At 36.6% G+C, this 22336-nt stretch overlaps 2 protein-coding genes across 4 annotated transcripts; one reads left to right on the top strand and one right to left on the bottom strand.

Annotated features, from left to right (window-relative positions):
• Nucleotides 1-305: 305 nt before the first annotated feature.
• DCL3 (dicer-like 3) lies at nt 306-14492 on the top strand. Its single transcript, XM_086644194.1, has 25 exons — nt 306-834; nt 939-1107; nt 1289-1402; nt 1478-1612; nt 1985-2054; nt 2453-2517; nt 2604-2735; nt 2819-2971; nt 4574-4709; nt 5677-5782; nt 5865-6057; nt 6153-6313; nt 6967-7185; nt 7317-7579; nt 8496-8770; nt 8875-9410; nt 9563-9660; nt 9784-10019; nt 10099-10308; nt 10834-11313; nt 11481-11753; nt 12078-12404; nt 12806-13049; nt 13521-13632; nt 14174-14492. Exons 1-25 carry the CDS (start codon nt 698-700, stop codon nt 14379-14381), a joined length of 5052 nt encoding a protein of 1683 aa, XP_086500320.1. The 5' UTR covers nt 306-697; the 3' UTR covers nt 14382-14492.
• A 1937-nt stretch (nt 14493-16429) lies between these two features.
• Nucleotides 16430-21536, bottom strand: LOC147539297 (uncharacterized). 3 transcript variants are annotated; one of them, XM_086643986.1, is made up of 10 exons: nt 20623-21536; nt 19881-19970; nt 19314-19415; nt 18965-19227; nt 18641-18772; nt 18123-18245; nt 17819-17968; nt 17499-17716; nt 17233-17386; nt 16430-16969 (listed from the first exon to the last, which is right to left on the bottom strand). In XM_086643986.1, the coding sequence occupies exons 1-10, from the start codon at nt 20822-20824 to the stop codon at nt 16751-16753; spliced, it is 1653 nt and encodes a 550-aa protein (XP_086500112.1). In that variant the 5' UTR covers nt 20825-21536; the 3' UTR covers nt 16430-16750. The 3 variants fall into 3 exon arrangements, with proteins under 3 accessions (XP_086500112.1, XP_086500111.1, XP_086500113.1); XM_086643985.1 differs by having other exon boundaries at nt 19881-19973; XM_086643987.1 differs by lacking the exon at nt 20623-21536 and having other exon boundaries at nt 18965-19246; nt 19881-19975.
• Nucleotides 21537-22336: the final 800 nt, after the last annotated feature.

Here is a 22336-nt window from a genome sequence, read left to right on the forward strand (position 1 = left end):
TTGTCTTTGTATTTAATGCATGAAAATGATATATATTATGTAATTACTACCCAAAATAAAATGCAATGTAGATGGCTCTGAAAGCCCCTTAAGTCATGACCTTTTAAAGGTACATGTATGCTAATACAAAATTGTTTGACCCCAGTAAAAAAAAATTGTTATGTGCTTATTCACATACTCTCAAACAAGACAGTCTGAGGGTTAAATCATGTGCTAATACAAAATTGTTTGACCCCAGTAAAAAATAAAAAAAAAAATTTGTTTCAACAAAAAAAGAAAAAAAAAAAGTAAAAAAGAAAAAAATTCCGGCTGCTTTTAACACTTTATCCAGGTGCCTATAGCACTGCCCTAAGAAAAAGATACTACTGCTTCAAAGTATACTTTAGCTGGTGAAAAACCGTCAGTAAAGAAGTACTTCCGAGTTCCAAGTTAGAACTGAAGAAGACTTTTTTAGTCAAATGGTTGACTCTACCGTTTCCACGATTTTTTTCTCTTTAACGGCGCCGTTTACTTTCTTTGGCGCGCAATTTTCTTCTACTCCCGAGACAGAAGAGAGACTGAAGAGGAAAAACCCCATCTTTCTCACACTTTCTAGGGCATCATGAGTTTCGTGTTGATTCCATTCTAGAGAGAGAGAGACAGAAAGATAGAGAGAGAAAGAGAGATTTTAGTTCTGTTAATCTCAGTTTAATCTACAATGGCTGATTCTACAATGACTAATTCCTTGAAAAGAAGTTTCGAAGACATGCAATCGGAGTCAAAATTGGATGAAAATGGCGATTCTGAAACTCACAAAGTTGCTTTGGAATCTATTAAGGATTTTGATCCAAGAAGGTTCTTGAAGTTCTTTCTCACTCTAGTTTTAACAAATTTCTCTTGTAAAACTTTCTTCTTTTTGACCGATCAAACCTCAAAATCTGTTAATTTTGATGTTTTAGTTATCAAAGGAAGGTTTTTGAAGTTGCAATTCAGAAAAACACAATTGCTGTGTTAGATACTGGTGCTGGAAAGACAATGATCGCAGTTATGCTTATGCAACAAATAGGGTTAGCTAGAGATGGAAAGTTGATTATATTTCTTGCACCTACTGTTCATCTTGTTAGTCAGGTAATTTTATTTTAATCAAAATTTAACCTAATCAGGTGAAATTTAGATACTTTTGGAGCTTAATTTCGCAAGTTTGTTTGCTTTTATGATGGATGGTTTATATGGTTTCTTGCTCTTTATTTACTTCCTGTTTCGTCCCGGCGCCTTCAAAGTGTTTCCTGAGTGTTTGCTATGAATGCAGCAATTTGATGTTATTAAGATACACACAAACTTCAAAGTGGATCAATACTATGGAGCAAGGGGCATTGATGATTGGAACGGGGAACGTTGGGAGAAAGAGATAAGCGAGCATGAGGTAATTATTTATGAGTTGGAAACTTGTGGCAGTAGTTTCGGTTGTAATATCAATTTCCGTTATTTATTCTTACAGGTAATGGTTATGACCCCTATGATTCTTTTGGCTGCTTTGAGGAAGGCATTTCTCAATCTTGACATGATATGTCTACTCGTATTCGATGAGTGCCACCGTGCAATTGGAAACCATCCTTATGCAAGAGTCATGAAGGTAAAGTACCTTGTGAAATTAAGTCGCTCTATATACGACCTTATCTTTAATTCTATGTAACATGGACACTTCTGTAGTTTCTTTTGGATGTAATGTGAGACTTTTGATGAACATTTTTTGTGAACTTGCACGGAATCTTACGATCGTAAAATTACAATGGTCAGTCAAAAAGCTATTAAATAGTAGAGTTAAAGTGAAGCGACCTACTTACTACGACTGGATGCCCCCTATCCCCTCGCCCTATCCAACGCTTTCTGCTCGCCGTATCTGACACTCGTATCATTGATGTTGTCTGTGTTATATAGCTTTTTCTCTTTTCCTTTTTAAGTTGCACCCAAACATATTACTATTTGTTGTTTTGTTCTGTAATAGGAGTTTTATCACAAGTGCACAAACAAGCCGAAGATATTTGGAATGACTGCGTCCCCGGTAATAAAAAAAGGCAAGAAAGTCGACACTAGCTCAGTTTAAATATTATAATTTACTTTACTCCTCATCTTAAAAGATGCTTATGCTAACAGGCCTTTCGCTTCTCTAGTTGTTTCATTGAAGCTTTCCTTCTCAATACATTGTTTACTCGCGTTCTTAATATAATCATCTTAAAACAGAAAGTGTAACTTGGTGAAAATCTAAACCTTTTTCTTTCTGTAGTTTCGGTTGTATCATCTAATCTATTCTATTGTGACTTTGTAAACTAAATTAGAAACATAACTGGGGCCAATCAGATCTCTATGAATTTATAAATTTTTTAATTGGGTGACCGCTGTCTGTTTGATGTTTGGTAGTTTATTTGATTATAGTACTTAACTTTTCTCTCTTCAATTTTCCTCTGCAAACCAGGCGTTTCGTCAACCGAAAACTGTGAGGATCAAATGTCTTCACTTGAAGGCATCATGGATTCCAAGGTAACTTCCATTTGATACTATTATACGAAACATTAGTGTTTAAGATCTCTAATAAAAGCATAAGCTTGTTGGTTGTGCTTTTGCAGATTTATACTGTTGAGGACAGGGAGGAGCTAGAAGTGTTTGTTCCTTCCTCCAAGGAAGTTAACATATTCTATGATCCAAACATGTTCGTTCATGAAGATTTACAAATGAAGCTAAAATCTTCATGGTTGAAGGTTATGTCCAACCACTTTGAACTCATTTTCCTTTCAAATAGATTCATAACTCACAAAATGTTATGATTTTTCTTGCACGACAGTACAACGATTCACTGGTTAAGTTACAAAATTCATTGCCTGGTCAGTTTAAAGACGCTCATGAAAAATTTGAGCAATTGAGGAAGAAATTGTCGAATTACCATGCAAAGATTTTATGTTGCCTAAATGATCTTGGCCTTATATGCGCGTATGAGGTATGTCGTTATATATTTTTATATATATATATATATATATATATATATATATATATTTATTTTTCACAAAGATCAACAGACTTAAGGGAGTCCAAACCCGAAATTAAAAATTAGGACACTGATCAACTAGGCAAGGTTTATAATAGCACACAGGGTCCAATTAGGTCTTTAAATCTACTACACGCCATCACAAGATAAAAACCAGTAAGATAACAAGGAACTATCGCTTCCTCATCCTACCAAACTACCCCTTGATGGTCCTCAGCTAAGAGCAAAAGTAGCTCCTCAGGCAGCTGCCCGGACTCCGGAATCACCAAAGTATCCCCCACCCTGTATGCAGCAAGCCAGTTGGCAATTATGTTTGTCTCCCTATACACGTGTGACTGCGCATTCCTGAAAGTGCTTCATCAGTTCCTGATCTTCATCAGTAGACCTCCATGGTGGCTTGGCATCTACTGGCTGCAGCCAACTCCCAGCAAATTTAGAATCAGTAGCCACCTTGACCTTCAATAAAGACCTGTTTTCTGCAATCTCCTGTCCATGCCTGATCCCCTGCAGCTCATGGTGCACTACCGAGACAGGTTTAGCACCCCCATAAGCAGCAGCAATAACCTGCTCATCTGCATTACAAACTACACAACCAAATCCAGCAGCAGACTCTGAGTGAGAGCCAGCAGAGTTGATTAGCACAACCCCCTCCTGAGGTGTCTCCCACGTACAGTCAATCACCTCGTGCTGAGCAAACACCATATCACAATTCCAATTTGCTGCAATCCTCCTCCCTCTAGTCGTATCATCAGCTTTCTTCTTGAAGCAGGACACTTTGATTCTGACTTCAGTCACAAACTCTTCTAACAATCTCATCTTCTCCAAGCATTGCACTAGTGTGAATGTTCCTATTCCTCGGCATCCATAAGTGATAGATAACTCCACAAAATGCCAGCTGACTCCGTTGCCACCAAATCAGTTCCCTTCATGGGCATGGCCCATTCAGTCTCCTTATCCCAAGTCAGTGAAGAGAGCTTATGTACTTCCATCAACCTCTCCAAACGGTAATGGCCAAGCTGCAACCAAACAAAATATGGTGGTCATCTTCATATGCTTCCCCACACACGGTGCACACCACATCATTCATCACTTCCCAATTAAATAACCTACACTTAGTTTTGAGAGCTCTATTCAAAGCAATCCATGTAATAAAACTATGCCTAGGGATGTTATGGATAAACCATACAGGGCTGTGCAATAACACCCTCGGTCTTGAGTCTCTCAACGCCTCATAAGCGTCCTTGAAGGTGCATCTCCCTTACTCATTCGCAGTCCAGACATATATATCCTCACTTCCCTCCTCAATGCAAACCTCTTCTAGCCTGCTCATGATTGTGCTGTTTGTTGATTTTGTTAACATGATCTTATATTTTAAAATGATTTCCTACTACATTAAGATGGCAGGGAAATTTTATGATCCCTTGCATTTTGTTACATAAACATGGTTTGTTAACAGGTTTACTTAATTTAACTCAATCACGTACTAATTATTTTCTCTACTTTTCCTGTTGGTTTTGATCTGTACCCTTCTGCATACTGTAACTTGTTCTGTAGGCCGCTAAAGTCTGTGTAGAAACTGTTCGTTTCTTAGACACTGAAATGGAATGTGATTTGTATAGAGAAAGTTTAATCCAATGCAGGCACTTTCTTGATGAAGTTATACTCATAATTGAAGGATCTTTGCCACAAGGTATAATGGCAGTTGCTCTTTTACTTTGATTGCTCTCCTGAATTATGTAAGACATTTCTAATGTTCCCGTATTATGCTTTTTCCTCTTGGTTTCCATAGGCCGTTGTTTTTTATCATTGTTTATTTTGTTAACAAAATCATATTTATATTTATGTCGCTTAGTAATTGAATTCGTGTTTAACATTCAGTCCTTCGTATCATATTCTTCGCCACAGTGGTAATATTAATTTACGACCAGACAACTAGTTCTTTAATGACTAATGGAATTAGAGAAGAAAACAGTGTATCTAATAGTTATTACATATCGCTTAAAACACAAATGCCCTACTTTATGTAAGAACTATCCCAGGCTTACAAGGCTAAGAAAATTAGGATACTTTATGCCATAACCGATAAATCTGTCGGGCATCAAAACCAGCAGTTTCCTTTTCTCAACATCTTCCATCACTATCTGCCATTACATCAAAGGAAACCAACCTTCCATCTTAGTTCTTCAGTCAAAACCTTAAAGAACACCAAAGCTCATTGGGAATCAGGTCCTCTAAGCATTGCCAGAAATAGTAGAGGATTGATGAATATGCAAATGCATAAGTATTAAGTACATGCTGAAGGGTTTGGTATGTGCGGTTCTTCGCTACCTTCCCATTGAAAAAGTTACTTAATATTTCGTGGCATAGACAGAAGAACTCAGCTGGATATTCAACTAGCTCATTTATTCTACATCTTCTCTACTTTCTAACATACGTTTTTTCTACTTTCAAAGGCACTGCTTCGCTTAAATGGCACGAGTAGTTCCAGTTTTCTTCTGTTTTATAGTAAAATCATGGCCGAGACCCTACGTGGAGTGGAGCTATTCTCAAAATTATTGTTATCCTTCGTGTTGCTCACTTAGCTATATGCTTATTAAGTTATTATTATTTCCTTTAAAATGTTATTCTCACTCTGATTCTGCTTATCCATCTTGCAGACAGTGAAAAGCTATTCAATCTAAAATCTCAACACTTGGAGGCAGTTAAAATGGGTTATATATCTCCCAAGTTATATGAACTCATTCAAATATTTCTATCATTTGGGTAAGATACTAATCACTAGCTCGCCCAATCTTGGGACTTCCATTTTCACTTGCTCACTTCTACCAACCTTTCCTCGATGCAGGGAGGTTAAGCAATTACTTTGCCTCATTTTTGTCGATAGAATTATAATCGCTAAAGTAATTGAAAGATTCATCAGAAACGTAAGCTGCTTATCCCATTTCACAGTTTCATATTTGACCGGAGGAAACACATCTGTTGATGCACTGAAACCAAAAGTTCAAAAGGAGACTTTGGATGCATTTCGTTGTGGGAAGGTATCTTACCTATTACTCAGTGGTAAATTGAAGTGCAAATGTTACTTCAAACTTTAATACCTTTAAGGACTAAAAATGTGAAATATTTTCTGTAGATAAACTTCTTGCTCACTACTGATGTGGCTGAAGAGGGACTGCATGTTCCAAATTGCTCTCGAGTTATACGTTTTGATCTCCCAAAAACTGTTCGTAGTTATGTTCAGTCACGTGGCCGGGCACGACAAAGTGATTCGAAGTACATCCTTATGCTTGAAAGGTATGAGTTTTTCTTTCCTTCTAGAAAAGCTCGAAGGTTGTCAAGTTTGCGATAAATTATGTTTTGAGAAGAATCTGGTTTTGGATAGGGTAAAAAACGTATTGGACATGCTAGCGCCAGTCAATAACAAGTGACTTGTACATCTATAGTCGAATCTGGTTTTAGATAGGGTAGTTTTTCACAATTTCACGGTCCTTCGGTCACACCATGGCACGCACTAACGTTTGTATATGGGTTTGACTCGGATTGTTCTTTGATGGACACACATGGAAATAATTTGCACAAGAAGAAACTGTAAAATGATTTTTATCACGATATAATAAATAGAAAGCGTAACCAACAATTTTCCAGAAACGCAACTCCCTAAGTAGAAAATGTCCCATACACAGGAAAGTGTGATAGTCCACTAGTAGTGAGTCTAGTGACGTGTCAGTTTCTTCTTCTATTTGAGTTTAAAGGTTCACTTTGTTTCCTTTGTCCTTATTATGTGCAAAAATGCAACTCCACCAACCTTCAGGGTATTTCATTATTGTAGTAAATTCTTCTTCTTATTAGTGGTTAAGAAGGTTTGAATTCCTTTTTCGCAGTCAAATCCTTCTTTTGCATTTCAGTTAGTACTTGTTTAATTCAAGTCCAAGTATACAAACGTACAGGGGGAATGCAAATCACAGGAATCTGCTATTTGACGTTATCAGGAGTGCAAATTCTATGGCAGATGCAGCTTTAAATAGAGATCCAGATGCTTCCATCTCTAAGTTGGATTGTGGGGATGAAGCAAAAGCATATCATGTGGAATCCACTGGAGCATCAATTACCGCTGACTCTAGCGTGAGTCTGATATATCGTTACTGTGAAAAACTACCTGGGGATAAGTATGACTTTTATTTATTTTTATGAAGTACCCTATAAATAGATATTTTGCTCTCTGATTAGAGTTCAGAACAATATGTATTAGGCTCCCCGTTTGCTGCTTTCAAGACCTAATTTATTTGACATTCTTTAGGTACTTTGCTCCGAAGCCAATTTTTCAGTATTCATTGTATGGGAACTCTTATGAGTGCACATTAACTTTACCCCCAAATGCTGCATTCCAGAGACTCACTGGTCCAGTAAACAGAAATTCTCACGTATCAAAACAGATGGCTTGTCTTGAAGCATGCAAGAAATTACATCAGTTGGGGGCTCTCGATAATCATCTCCTTCCTTTTGTTGAAGAGCCTGAGGAAAATGTCGTCAAGAGTAGTAAACATTATGCTTCAGGTGCAGGTAAGGATCTTCATGTGCTTTTGTTTGGAGTAGAGAATTGTTGGATCGCAAGAATAAATTGTGATTTTGGATTCTTAATGCGTCTGTAGATATTATACATAGTATTTTATCTAGTTCGAGTCAGTGTTACTGGAAATTATAAAGTCTAAACCCCTTGCATACTGCATATGACTCGCACCGTTTTTTGGTAATTCATCAATATAGTACTCCAAATTTGGCGTATCGTGATCTTTCGCCTTAATTTTTGTCTAACGAGTTAGCTGGTTAAGTAGTAAGTATTAATTGTGTATGCATCATAGAAACTGCTTATTGTTTAGAAAAAGAGCCCATAATGTATTTAGTTTCTTCACGTTCAAGCAAGTAGTTCCCTCCTTCCTAACCCTCATCATACAGTTGAGTGGTACATCAGAGTATATGACGAGGTTAGCCGTTTTTTTTAGAATACCCCATTTATCTCCTTTTTTAAGAGATTTATAAACTTACCTCAACCTTTCATATTCTTGGTCTGATGAAGATAGATATTTTGGATCCAAATTGAATCAGACGATGTATTGTTCACGATCCAGTACATGATTTACAATACGTTACAGCTAAAATCCATACAATCTAGTGATTACATTCAAATAGTAGGGTTTGAATCAAAAGTTACACGATTTTAACATCAGCACGGCACGCAAACACGTAAACATTTGATTTTACTTGACTTTAGTTTTATTTATTATGTTTGAGTAACTCCTCAAAGCGACCAAACATAATATGTAACAACTTTTTTTTTTCTTCCATATACAACAGTCCAGTTCTTTTTATCTGTTAACCTCATAAAGATAATACAATTCTAAGTCGATGTTAAGAACGATGAAGTGTTTATGTTCTGATTATTGCACATTTTTTACTCTCTTTCGTTTGGTGTTTGAAGGCACAACAAAAAGAAAAGAATTACACGGAACAACAACTGTCCATGCTTTATCTGGATCTTGGGGAGAAAAGAACGATGACACTATATTATATGCGTACAAGTTAGATTTCGCCTGTGATCAGGCTGGCGTATTCTATTCTGGATTTGTTTTATTAATTGAGGCAAAACTAGATGATGATGTCGCAAATGCTGAGGTGGAACTATTCTTGGTTCCTAACAAGTTAGTGAAGTCCACTGTATCCCCATGTGGGCAAATACACCTAGACATGGAGCAGGTAAACAAAAAGAGACATCCAGTAAAATTGGGTTGGTTACTAAGAGATTCCTTCATTACACCATTTCAAAATACTTCTCCTAACTTCATTGTTTTCTGTGCCAGGTGAAAAAAGCAAAGATTTTTCAGCAGCTTTTCTTTAATGGTTTATTCGGGAAGTTGTTCGTTGGATCCAAATCATCTGGAACTAAAAGAGAATTTTTGTTCAATACAGAAAATAAATCACTATGGAGCAATTCAAATTTATATCTGCTTTTACCACTCGAATCAGCTATTCCAAGTCATGAACCTCTCAGGATCAACTGGACCGAAATTAATGCCTGTACCTCTGTAGTTGAGTTCCTAAAGACACGTGATTTGGTAGAGAAAAAGCATTGTTCTGATGGAAACTTGAGTGCCACATCGTCGTGTAGCCCCAGTTTACTCGAGGAAGAGTTCAAGAGCTCTGACTCCTTTTACTTGGCTAATGGCTATGTTCACAGAAATGCCCTAAAAAATATGGTGGTCTTAGCGATTCATACAGGGAAAATTTATTCTGTTCTTGATGTGGTAGTCGATAGATCTGCCGAGAGTTCATTCGATGGGAACACAGATTTAGGCTCTTCAGATTTTACTTCCTTCAAGGAGTACTTCAATAAGAAGTGAGTGTATACCTTTATTCTGACATCGCATGCTGATCATTTTTTGTAAAAGGGCAATATATTGATCCGAGTGCCGAAGTGCCGCTTAAATATTATATTTTGGTTCTTTGATATCAAGTACGAAATATATTTATATCATTATCATTTTCTAGGTATGACATCGTTTTGCGGCATCCAGAACAACCACTGTTTCAATTAAAGCAAAGTCATAACCCGCATAATCTTCTACTTGCAAAGTCTAGTTACGAAGGTTTGCTTCTTAGTACTCAAGCTCTTATATTTTGACGTCCCACATCCAATACGATGCTATGGTAGAGTAATTACGCCCAATGGTCCTCTGTCAATTTCTTATCTCTTACCTTTTTATATTCAGGCGGCCCATGCCCGTCAGGTAGGAAAAAGAAGAAAGGTAGCTCTACCATGTTCGTAGAGAAGCCCTTGAACGTTATCCATATGCCCCCAGAGCTGCTAGTCAATGTTGGTGTATCAATAAGTGTTCTAAAGTCATTCTACTTGTTCCCATCTTTGATGCACCGACTCGAGTCCTTGATGTTGGCCAACCAGCTTAGAGAAGAAATTGCTTGTCCATGCCATATACCAAGCTCTCTGGTTGGTATCATTTTTTGATTAATGTATGCCTTTTTTTTCTGGATGTATCTGTAAGGTAAAATCCCTTTTCTATCTATAGATCATGGAAGCACTTACGACACTTAGATGTTGTGAGCAATTTTCTCTTGAACGATTGGAGTTGTTAGGGGATTCGATACTTAAATATGCTGTTACTTGCTATCTCTTTCTCAAATACCCCAAGAAGCATGAAGGTCAATTATCTTCCCGTAGATCTCATGCTGTTTGCAACGCCACATTACATAATTTGGGGACGAGTTGCAAGTTACAGGTACACCTCTAACACTCGTATTAATATATTCATCTGGAAAACTATATAGTCTGTTCCTATTTTATTGTTGCTAGCCCACATGAAATTTTAGGTGGTTTCGAAATGATTACTTCATTTTGTCAGGAGCTTGTTATGTTTCAGTCATGATTTGAGGTGGTGTTTCTCTTTTCAAACTAAGGTCTAAAATCTGACTAAAGGTTCAGATTCAGACAAGTCAGACTCTCAGACTCAGACGCATCAGATTCAGTCTATCAGGAAAAAAGAAACCACCTAACAGTTTTTCCTTCATCTAGTAAAAAACAATGAACATGTTTAATACTGCCGACCCTCATCTCAGATTAACTTAAAATAGGACTTGAGTATAGTCAATCAAGAATATTATTAGTTTGAGAAACAATCCAATTCTTGAGGTTTTAGTGAACAGAAAGGAGAGATAGGAGTGTTTTAGATGAGGGTTTTTCACGACATTTGAAAAGATTTTGGAAATGTTCCATCAGAATTTAATGCCTCTGATACATATCGCAGGGTTATATACGAGATAGTGCATTTGATCCTCGTCGTTGGGAGGCTCCAGGACACCGATCTCCACGCCCACCTGTGCCCTGTTTGTGTGGGGTGGAAACTTCTGAAGTGCCTTTGGAAAACAAATTTGTAACTGAAGATACCACCATTATGGTTGGAAAGCCTTGTGATAATGGTCACAGATGGATTTGCTCTAAGACTATTGCAGATTGTCTTGAGGCATTAATAGGAGCATATTATGTTGGTGGTGGATTAAGAGGTGCACTTCATATAATGAAATGGTTGGGTGTACATGTCGAATTTGAGCCTTCGTTGATTGATGATGCGATTAATAATGCATCTCTATGGTGTTGTTCTCAGAAATTGAATGAAGTTGAGGTTTTGGAGTCTAAACTTGGTTATATCTTCTCTGTCAAAGGTCTTTTGTTGGAATCCATAACTCATGCATCTCAGCAGGAATCGGGGGCTGGTTATTGTTATCAAGTATGTAGAAATTTAAACTCACTCTCTCTTTCTCTCTAAGTTCTCGTTGATGGAAGGCTGTTAGGGTGGTGCCTTTAAGGTTTCTTGGTTTACATCACTCTCTCCCCCCCTCTTATTCACGCGCACACAGCAGAAGCTTATAGATTTTCTTTTTCTGTGTTCTCCAGAGGCTTGAGTTTCTGGGTGATGCGGTTTTGGATGTGCTAATTACATGGTATCTTTTTCAAAGCCACACAAACATCGATCCAGGGGAGTTGACTGATCTACGTTCAGCCTCAGTTAACAATGAAAGTTTTGCTCAAGTTGCAGTACGACATAAGCTTCAACAACATCTGCAGCATTGTTCTGGACTATTACTAGAACAAATAACGGCGTATGCAAAATCTGTGACAGAGTTACCTAATAACTCTGACCTAACACATGGCGTAAAATGTCCCAAGGTAAACTTATATCGATGGTTTTTTGTTAGTAAGTTAGAGGGATCAGAATTTTGAAGTTCCACAAAAAAGAAATATTATAGTGGGAAAAATGTCAAGATAAATCATATCATATGTAGAAAGAATATTTTCCAAATGGTGTTTAATCATGTCTAGGATAAAGATCTTGTTGAAGTACTTTCTCATTAGTTTGTTCCTTCAAAAGTTAATTCATTCTAATTTTGTAACTTTATCGGAACTTCAATTATGTGTACTTGTATTTATCTCTTCTGTCTGCTGTTAATTTTTGTTTAATGCTTTTAAGCGACACTTTTTCCTCTTCTACAGGCCCTCGGAGATTTGGTGGAGAGTATAGCGGGGGCAATTCTAATAGACTCTAAACTTAATCTTGATGTTGTCTGGAGAATATTCAAACCATTGCTCTCTCCTATTGTCACACCTGAAAAACTTGAGTTACCTCCATACCGTGAACTAATTGAATTATGCAGTCATTTGGGGTACTTCATTAAAGAGACGTGTACATCTAAGGAAGATATGGTACGTGCCGAGCTCCGCGTCCAAACAAAAGATGCTTTGTTGATACATGAAGCATGTGACAGGAGCAGAAAGGCAGCAAAAGGACAAGCAGCTGTTCGTTTATTGAAGGACCTTGAGGTTTGTCGACTGATTCATTTCCAATTTAAACCCTAGAATCCATCTAAACTAAACTAACTCTTTTTTCCAAGTACTGATGATGCTGTGGACTGCCTTCATTGTTGTATCTTATTCCTCCGGTTCTTATATAAGGAGTTATTCCTATTAAGACTTCAGATTTTAAAACGGAAAATTGGGCAATTTTTATAAAACTAAATATAAGCCATTTAAATTATACGCAAGGGCTCAAGGTTTTTATGAGACGAAGGAGGAGCACCTAATTTGTGGAACAATTAGGGTCTATTTGATATTTTTTCCAAGACATGAAAAAAATTCTAAATTTTAGTCAGTTCAGTTTGTACAAGTTGTTGTGTTACTATGACAAAGCTTTACAGTAACTTTCTCCACTGTATTGGTGACAGGGTAGAGGTATTGCGAACACCCGTACTTCTAGACAGAATCAACAAGAAAGTCTTAATGGTTCCTCTCGCATGGACGTGGATATTGAGAAGCTCCAAAGATCCAATGCTGAAGATCAAGCTGAGCCTACCTCCAATAAAAAGATGAAGACAGCAGAAAACTCATCTCCTACGAAACCAAGTGCAGATCGGTCCATTTCTAAGATTTGCTCGGATAAAGTGTCAGATCCGAGACTCAATGCTCCAGGTAAGCTATTGTATATTATGTTCAACCTATTTGCATTCTAATAATTTTGGCATCCTAATTCCTAGGTATAATTATATTGACTAGCTACACACTTTCTAAGAGATTTATATTCAGAAAACCAAGAAACAGATTATGAGACTTATGAAGCGCCTCAGAAATGAAAACTCCGAGAAGATTATAGAAAGAAACTAAAACTCCCAAACAGTTTGGGATTTCTCTATTTGTTAGACTAAAAAGTTCTTGTATCTCTACTTGTGGAGCTCTCAAACTCATGAATAACAAGGCTTTTACTGACCACTAAAACTTCATAATTTATCTGCATTTTCGCTCTTACTTCAAATCCTATCCACTAACTAAGTTCTGATTTATACAAGTTCGACTTTTCAGCAGGAAACACCCATTTTTCTAGGTATTACATTTCATAAATTGTCTTAAATGCTGTGGTTAATTGATTGTATGTTTCATTCGCAGTTACTATTTCTATTAGCATGAAAAAAGGGGGCCCACGATCAACTCTATACGAGCTCTGTAAAAATTTGCACTGGACAATGCCAACTTTCGATTCAGAAGAGCACAAGTCCAGGTTAGTATAACAAATTTCTTTTCATTCTCCTTAATTTATTCACCTGTTTTGCGTAGAAATTTTTCTCTACGGTATCAATGGGTCAAATTTTGTTTCCACTTTTAAACTGCAGAAAATCTTAAGCAAGCATTAATTCTCCGGTTCCTTAGAACACGAAGTTGTTTGATTTTCTACTCAAATAGGTGGAACAATAATTAGTAATTGTTGTCGAATTCGATCGACCCTTACATGTTTCTGTTCCAGTTGTACCAGTGGTTCTGGATCCTGTCCAATACCATTTGGTTCCAGTTCCACCCACCTGAGACATAAGAAGCTAAAGAGAGAAAAATTAGTCACGGTTCAATTTCGGTCTTGGATAGACTTTAAGACTCGCTAATAACTTCCACTATTACCCTAAATTAGTGAAGGTTTTAATCCTCTGTGAACTTGATTAAGTCCATGTGAACACATTGATATCTGCAACTAAGGGTTATATAAATTCGATAATAGTTGTAAATGCAGCAACTTCCTTTTGAAATATTTCTAACTTTTGCTCGTGCAGATCTCCGATGGTATTTGGCGAAGGCACTGAGAAAAGAACAGGTTTTAACAGTTATAAATCAACAATTACTCTACATATACCAAACTCTAGTGTTATTAAACTAACAGGTGACGAAAGAGCAGATAAGAAAAGTTCAATGGATTCTGCTGCACTTCTTATGCTTCACGAGCTTGGAAGACAGAAGAAATGCATCATTGCCGATCTATGACAAGATAGATTATATTTATGATTTCAAGCAAATATATGTTGTTTATGAAACTTAAACTGAAACAGCCCTTAAAATTATGTCTATCTTATTTATAATCAATTTCCTTTTTCAGATATTGTTTAGTTTTATAAATTATTACTTTTTTTTGTTGAAACAACATTAAACAACAGAAACATACAAACTAGTTTCCTAGGAAATATGGAAATACATTCCAAATACAATTACTACTATTATTACGCGCCCATTTTGCTAATTTGTATATCTCATGAAGATGCGTTAGAGGTTGCCAGTGAACGGATGAAGTATGTTGCTCGAGATAAGTTATAATTTTTTTGTTGTCGCTTTCAATATGAAGGTAGCTTATCTGCTTGTTTTTGGCTCATTTAATTCCCTGCAAAATAGCTTTGCATTTGCATTCCTCCACATTTCTTCCTCTCGTTGTTTCCTTAAAAACCCCTTGGAATATTGATTGAGAGTCATAGAGAATACAACCAATTCCTGCTCGTTCACTGATGTGTGTGAAGATGTGTGTGAATGAAGCATCCGGGTTGAGTTTGATAAAAGGTGGGATAGGAGGTTGCCAATAAGAAGTGATGACATTGTTTTCCTTACTTTTGCTGCTGGGTTGTCTAGTTGTGGTGGTTACAATTTGTTGAATAACCTGTTGAGGTGGGTTTAACTGTTTATTGAAGCTAAAATCACATCTAGTTTTCTATATATATATCGGAGCGTAGTGGCATAAGTTTTTGTTCTGTTTCCTACATTTGTGTTATTATCATTGTTCCAAGATTGAATCCAGTCTAAAACCGAGGGAATAACGCCAGAGCAACTATTAAAATAAAACCATACCAGTCTCGCATACGAACAGTGCAAAAGGGCGTGATCCAACGTTTCCTCCATGTTACAGTAAGTACATAAACATTGATTACCAATAAATTTACCAATACGATGTTTAACAAATAGACTATTAGTAAAGCGTTTCCGAATAGACTATTAGTAAAGCGTTTCCGAAGAAATAATTTGATTCTAGGGATGGTATCAATATGCCAAATGAAAAACCATTTAGTATCTGTGAATAGACTATTACTATTACTCTCCCTAAGATATTTATATATAGAGCTAATAGTGAACTTTCCCGATTTCGTGAGCAGCAAATGTATTCTATCATTTTCATCTGCATGAATGGTTATTGCTTGGATAAAATTGCACATATTCGAGTCAAAAGTCGTAATGAGAGTATCGTTGTTCCATTGGTTATTGGTAATTAATTGAGAAACCCAGGTAAGGTTCGAGTTATGAATGTTAGGAATGGGCAGCTGGTGATCAGGGATCCAATAGTCCTCCCAAATGTTAATCGACACACCTTTATGAATCTCCTAGAAGATAAGCTTCTTAATGGAGGAGTGGTGTTTGGTAATGGACTTCCAGATCCATGAGTTCCCTGTTTTCGCCTTGTCAGGAATAGAGGTGTTGTGAAAGTATTTATCTTTGAGAAATTTAACCCAGATCGCATCATGTTCCTTATTCAGACGCCAAACCAATTTACTAAGGAAGGCCTGGTTATCTATATCAGGAAGTCAGAAGGCCAAGACCTCCTTGTTTTCTCGGGAGGCAAATAGAAGACCATTTCATGGTATGAATGGTTTTGGATTTTTCCCACCAAAATCATTGCATCTGGTATCGGGGAACGGCTGCAGCTACAGTCGAAATGACTACAGTGCGATCAGCTTGGCAGGGAAGATTTCTGTGCCATTTGGCCAGTTGTCTTGAATATGAGCATTTTTTCTGCACTATCTACGCGTGAGCTCGGAGGGCAGGACCAGATATAGTTACTCCACTTGGACCAACCCAACAATTTGTAGATATCACATTTTTACAATAGCCTTACCTCTGGAAGCTTGATGTGCCCTAAATATTTCAGGAAAACTGACCCAATATAGCTACTGCACTAGGACCAACCCAACAATTTTGTAGATAGTTGCAAAAATCTTCTTACATTCTTTCTACACCGTTCAGATTTCACGATGATAACTAAACAGATTTTGCTCTTACCAAAATGCCCAGTTCATAAGCTTTATGATATTTATGAATTGTATATCAGAAACTGTTGAAAAAAGATTAAATTTACACTGGAATCTAAATAATGTGAATATGGAAAGTACAAAACCATCTAGGGTAAAGGAACTTAATACTCTTTACATACTAAGAATCTACCAATTATTAATATATTTTTCTAGTCTTTTCCAAGTATATATTGATATCCTGATATTTCACTATATGAGTTTCAGGTATGATCTTAGCTTGAGTGTGGTATTCATCCGGTCGAGTCTTTTCAACATACCCACCAAATCATAACAAGAGTTATGGCCTTATGCTCTGATTAATAACTCATATACGTTACTATTGTTATCTCCACCAACTCGTTTTAGCATTTCGAAGCTTCTTCTGCTACCCAAAAAATCTATCCTTTTGAATTGAACATTACCATTCTCTATAGATTGTGAACTAGCATATATTGATCTGAGACGGTCTGCATGCCTAGAATCAGTATGAATGGCAGCTTTCACTTCATTCTCTGACATGTTTTCCTGCAAAAGAGCAAAGGCAATAACAATGAACGTAGATTCATAAATCACCAATTCGACGAAGAAAAAAAGAAACTACTATGTTTTATGTAATTGTTGTCCGATGAACATATCTGAACTTGCTTCAAGTAAACATCAACATAATCGATATCGAACACCAGGGCTTACCAAATACTCTGGCTGTGGTTAAGCTTCACAGTATTGGTATTGATGATTCAAAATGATGTTATCTAGTACTAGAGTTAATAGATCAAAAGCATATGTACCTGATAAAATGCATAGATATGATCTAACACTTGTATACAAGTAAAACCAATATCGCTGAAGAATGTTCGAGAAGAAGGACCCATCTCACCAAATCGATCGATTGGAAAAAGTATAGTAAGAAAGTGGTTCTTGAATATCAACTCTGATTTCTCACTGCAAGTAAGAAGCACATTTTGAAGTAGCAAAAATAATCAATTCAGTAAAACGGTTTCGATCATAATAATCTGAACAAAATAAATGAAAGAAAACCGGGAGGACAACCAACCTTTCTTTTAGAGGACGAGAGAGGTTTTCAAATGTGGCCTCTGGATTTCTTACCTCTCCTCTTGCGTCAAAGAATACAGCTGTATGTTGCTCGTTAGCATCTTCGAACCCATAAGAGTCCGTGTATATACATGCAACGGAAGTTGGCTCGGATATTGACCAGCATATGGAATCCAAAAGGCTATTAGGGGTTATTGGACGAATTGGAGTTTGGCAAGTCTGTAAAGGAAAGAAAATGAAAAAAACAACAATAAAGATGCCTGTTATAGAACTGTCACAAGGAAAGAGAAGATTAGTGATCAACTATCGCTAACAAGATACCTGCATACGGCGACTTCGGCGATTTCGAACTCCGGCTTTGGCTGAATTCACTATTTGTTGCCTCTCATCCTGGGTTTCTCTTGTAATTTTATCTGCCGAACGCTCTCTGGAAGGAAGAGATATTTTTATTCCACCAGTTTCATTAGTTACCTGAAACAAAATTAAATTAATAAGTAAGAGTTCCTTTCATAAAATTTCTGTTTATGATAGAAAAGCGCTATTTTAAGCATAAATTATGTCAGGGCACTTTATATAGTAAATTTGTTTAAACAGGAGAGTGCCAAATTTGGAGTACGAGAGCTACCTGTCCATCAATACTATTTTGAGAATTTTCAAGCATTACAGCAACCTGTTTGGCTAGATCAGCAGACAACTGAACTAGTCTCTGTGTAAATTTCTCCTTGGCTGTTTTCAGGACCCACAATGGCTGAAATTTCAAAAGACAAACCACCTTTCAGGTATTACGTCTCTATCACTCTCAAATTGAGATTTAAACAGTTGGGCTCCAGTCTCAGGAGTCACTCCTCTGAAAACCTGGCCCATCATGTATATTCTTCTAAAAAATATATGTACATATAATAAATTATAAATATATATAATATAACACAAAACATAAAAGAAAACTGAATACGGAAAAGGGGGGAAGAACTAAAAAGAAATGAAAAAGTAACATAGAAGAGAAGGGGAGGAACACAGCCCAGTTCCCCAAACTACACTTGGGCTACCCTTGAGTTTGACCCGATCCGCGAGCTCAACCACTTGGATTGAGATTTGAGTGCTTCATGTGACATAACTATAACGATGTAGTTTGGTAGAACTTACAGTGACGAGATTATTTGTGTGGCCAAGATATCTTTGGATAGAAGGCCCTTCGCATATTATATGGGTTGCACCACATCCAACAAACCAGTGATCAACAAACTTAGCACCTTCTCTAGAAGCAGCATCAACAACCTATAACAAAATGCCGAAAAAGCTTCAGGGAAATGGTTTCTAATACTTCATTACATGGGGCAAATACTCTTCGAAGGGTTGATAAAAATAACCAATTTATCAAACTGATTCAAGGAAAAAGCAGAAGAAAGGAAACAATTTCGGAGCAAGATAAGATATAAGAGGTTGTTGACTCATTAAAGTGGAGATTACCTTGCGTTTCAATTCAGCTGAAAGATCTGAATCAACATATATAGACCGGCCAGAAAGAACCAATTCTCTACTTCTACTTGCATCTTTCTCAGAAAGAGGTGAACGCGGACGATCAATTGTTTTTGACTGTCTGGGAGATTCATGTAGCCCAATGGGAAGGCATGAGTTCTCAGCGCCAGAACACCCAACTAGACGATTGAACTCCATTTGCACTCCATTTTCACCCACACTTTTAACAGCGTAAAGTGATTCACTCAACCTCACTGCAAGAAGCAATATATTCTTCTAAAGGTTTCAGTGCCATTTAATTGACATAAAACATGTACATTTAAAATGTATTAATACTCACAATTCCTTCTGACGCTATCGACAAACCATCCCAAGGAAACAACAAAAAGGCCGTTTCTTGATCCATGCTTCAAAGCATGCTCAAACTTACATCCACTGAAGCTGTAAGAAGGGTTAAGAGATCCACAAAAGAGAAAATTTTGGATACATACATCAGGATGGAATTAATCATTTTTGAAATAGAACTCTTGTAGAAATTAGGGGATATATATTTGAAACAGTAATATGTGAACTCTGCTATTCGCAGTGACGAGCATCCATGTAATAACCTTACCAATGGGCTTTTTGAATGAGGGGATCAAACGGGCTAAATCGTCATGACAAAAAGTTATATCCCACCGTTTTTTGAAGTGCCAAGAGGTTTTTGTATTTGTCATCCTAGATGGTATTCATCTTGGCTTTGAGATATATATCCTAGAAAAGGACTTAGTTAATTGTGGGATTCACTCCACACTAAAAGATAGCCAAAAGAGCTCCTTTCCAATCCGGAAACAAGAGTGAATCAGTGTAAATGGTGTCCTCAAGAAATAACAAAATATATGCTCAAACAGTTTCAAGTAAAAGGATATCTGAACCACTAAATGAGTACACCGAGAATGCAAATTGGGACTGTATTGACCACCCAATCTCTCTGTTGCAGCCATCACTTGTTTCCTTGCTTCTATCATGTTAAAAAGAATAAACATGAGAACATGCAATTTTTAAAACTTGAATAGAGTTATGCTATCTCGAAGAAAAAGTAAGAGCAAAAATGCGTGGCAGTCCAACACATCGTATATAGATCAACAACAGAAGAAGAGAATTATACGCCCTATCTAAGGGCACTAAAGAAAAGAAAGGACATAAAACACAAAATTTCCTTATGTTCTGTTCAGGTCGTGCCCAGATTGATATGAATTTCACTTACCGATCTGCCTTTACCATCACAGCATGGAAAATCGTAGACAGTATAGACTTCAAAAACTGACAAATTACTGCCATAAATACGGTGTCACGAGAAAAGGTAGCCAACTCTTAGTATCGTAATATAATGTTGTCCAATTGATAGACTCGAATGACTCCATTAAGCATACATCCTAATCTTATGCCATTTTTTTTCTTAGAAACAATGATGTAGATTTGTAAGACAAATACATATCTTTGCATGCACATATTTTAGAACAAGATAAATCTGTACAAGTACTAATCATCTAACAACACTCACATAAATTACTAAATCAATGAAGATACTCAATCTCTAAGTCCAGGATTCTCCGAAACCTATTGAAAAGTAAGCTAAATCCATTAAAACTCTGCAATTTAACCAATACCTTTGGAAAGTCCAGTAACACAAATGATGAGACCAGAGAATGGACCACTTGATCCAACCATGGAATCAGATGAAGCAGGAGAAGCTGGAGCCATTGCCTCGAATGTTTTAAAGCTTCGAAAAGAAGGTAAAGACGACGAAAACTCCAAAACTAGTTTAGAACAACCCTTACTATTAATCACCTCAACTCTACCACCAGCCATTAAAATTTCTCAAAACCCCACACAAAATTATAAACTAAAATTGCATAAAATACACTCAATGAATCATCAAATCTTCTGAGACTCTTTTTTTGATATCTTACTACCCAAAAACACATTTCAGAAAATTTCCAACAAGATTTAACAGGAAAGGCAAAGGATCAATAGAATAGAAATGCGCGGGAAAATTTTCAAAATAGGGAAAAGATTAAAACTTTATTGGAACTGATACTGTGTCACTTCAAAAAAGTGAGAATTTAAGCTTCTTCTATAAAGATCTTAGGAAGAATGAAGAATTTTAACTATTAACGAGGACCAAAAAAGGTTTTAAAAGAAGAACAAAGTTTATTTTTTCTCTAATAAAATCCAAAAAAAATCTGGAATAATCAACAAAGGAACCACGAAAACCCTAACTTTATTAAACGATGACAATCAGTTGAGGCAAAAAGCAATTCTTTTTTCAAAGTATAAAACTTTAAGGAAAATTTTTCCCCAAAAATGAAGAAAACCCTAAAGAGAAATTAACATTCTTCATTGATGATTACCAAATTGAGAGTAGTATAACCTAGAATCAAGTGAGAACATTGAACAGAAGATGAGTTCATATTCGAGGGGTTGAAAAGTAAACGAGGAGATGAGGTTTCAGAGAAAATACAGAGAATTTGAAGAAATATTGAGAGAGAGAGAGAGAGAAAAGAGGAAAAGGAGGAAATATTTTGAAAGGAAATGGTTTCTTTGAGTAGTTCCAACTTTTTCTTATGAGAAAAAGTGCAACTTAACGGAAATGGGATTCTCACCATTTCCTTCATTTTTTTACACACGGGAAATCCAACTCTCTCACATGGGATAGGAAGGAAATTTTAATTCCACCCATAATATTAAGTGCAGGAAGTTACAAGAAATATGAAATCCCATCTGGTGGGTCTTTTGTGCTTTGAGATGGGTTTAGGGTTTAGGGTTTAGGGTTTATCCTCTTCATCTGGTTGTCTAATGGGTCTTGTTAGTGTCCCAGTGTAGGTCACAGTGTACCTTGAGATGGTAATCTCATGTAGAAATATGTTTTGAGTGGTTGTCTAGCATTGTCACGTCTCTAATGTATATGTACTTTTGAAAGGCAAGAAGGGTTGCACTGTACACGCTTCGATGGTCCCATTTTCATTTGAGACCTAAATAATTGTCTCTTGATAGTTACTTGATATGTTTCAATTTCCTAAGGAAAATAAGATACTTTAAAATCTTCAACTTCATAGAATTTTGGATTACTTACAGTGAAAATTGGTTTATGAGAAATTTTGTGTTTTTGTTGATTCCGCCTCTAAAGGAAAATACTATTTGGTCTGGTAAGAAATGAATCGAATGGCCCTACGTACTAAGCAGAAACTGTTGACATCATGGTGACGTTATATACAAATTTTTCTATGTTGAATTATTGAGTTCTGGCCAAGTGACATTGTTGGGCACTAAAATCTTTGTGCATCTCACTAACCAAATATCCCAAAATAAGCGAAGTAAAAT

Source organism: Eschscholzia californica, unplaced genomic scaffold, assembly GCF_041429995.1.
Source record: "Eschscholzia californica isolate CP2 unplaced genomic scaffold, dmEscCali1.0.p SCAF_5, whole genome shotgun sequence".
NCBI classification, from domain to species: domain Eukaryota; kingdom Viridiplantae; phylum Streptophyta; class Magnoliopsida; order Ranunculales; family Papaveraceae; genus Eschscholzia; species Eschscholzia californica.

Bases quoted from the DNA above. Each gene is read 5' to 3' on its own strand.
- DCL3 (XM_086644194.1), top strand. From the start codon at position 698: ATGGCTGATTCTACAATGACTAATTCCTTGAAAAGAAGTTTCGAAGAC. The intron at 5,783-5,864 runs GTAAGATACTAA...TCCTCGATGCAG, and splicing joins CAAATATTTCTATCATTTGG to GGAGGTTAAGCAATTACTTT. The intron at 11,754-12,077 runs GTAAACTTATAT...CCTCTTCTACAG, and splicing joins ATGGCGTAAAATGTCCCAAG to GCCCTCGGAGATTTGGTGGA.
- LOC147539297 (XM_086643985.1), bottom strand. From the start codon at position 20,824: ATGGCTGGTGGTAGAGTTGAGGTGATTAATAGTAAGGGTTGTTCTAAA. The intron at 19,974-20,622 runs GTATTGGTTAAA...TTAACATGATAG, and splicing joins TGTTACTGGACTTTCCAAAG to AAGCAAGGAAACAAGTGATG. The intron at 16,970-17,232 runs GTACATATGCTT...GCTCTTTTGCAG, and splicing joins ATATCTATGCATTTTATCAG to GAAAACATGTCAGAGAATGA.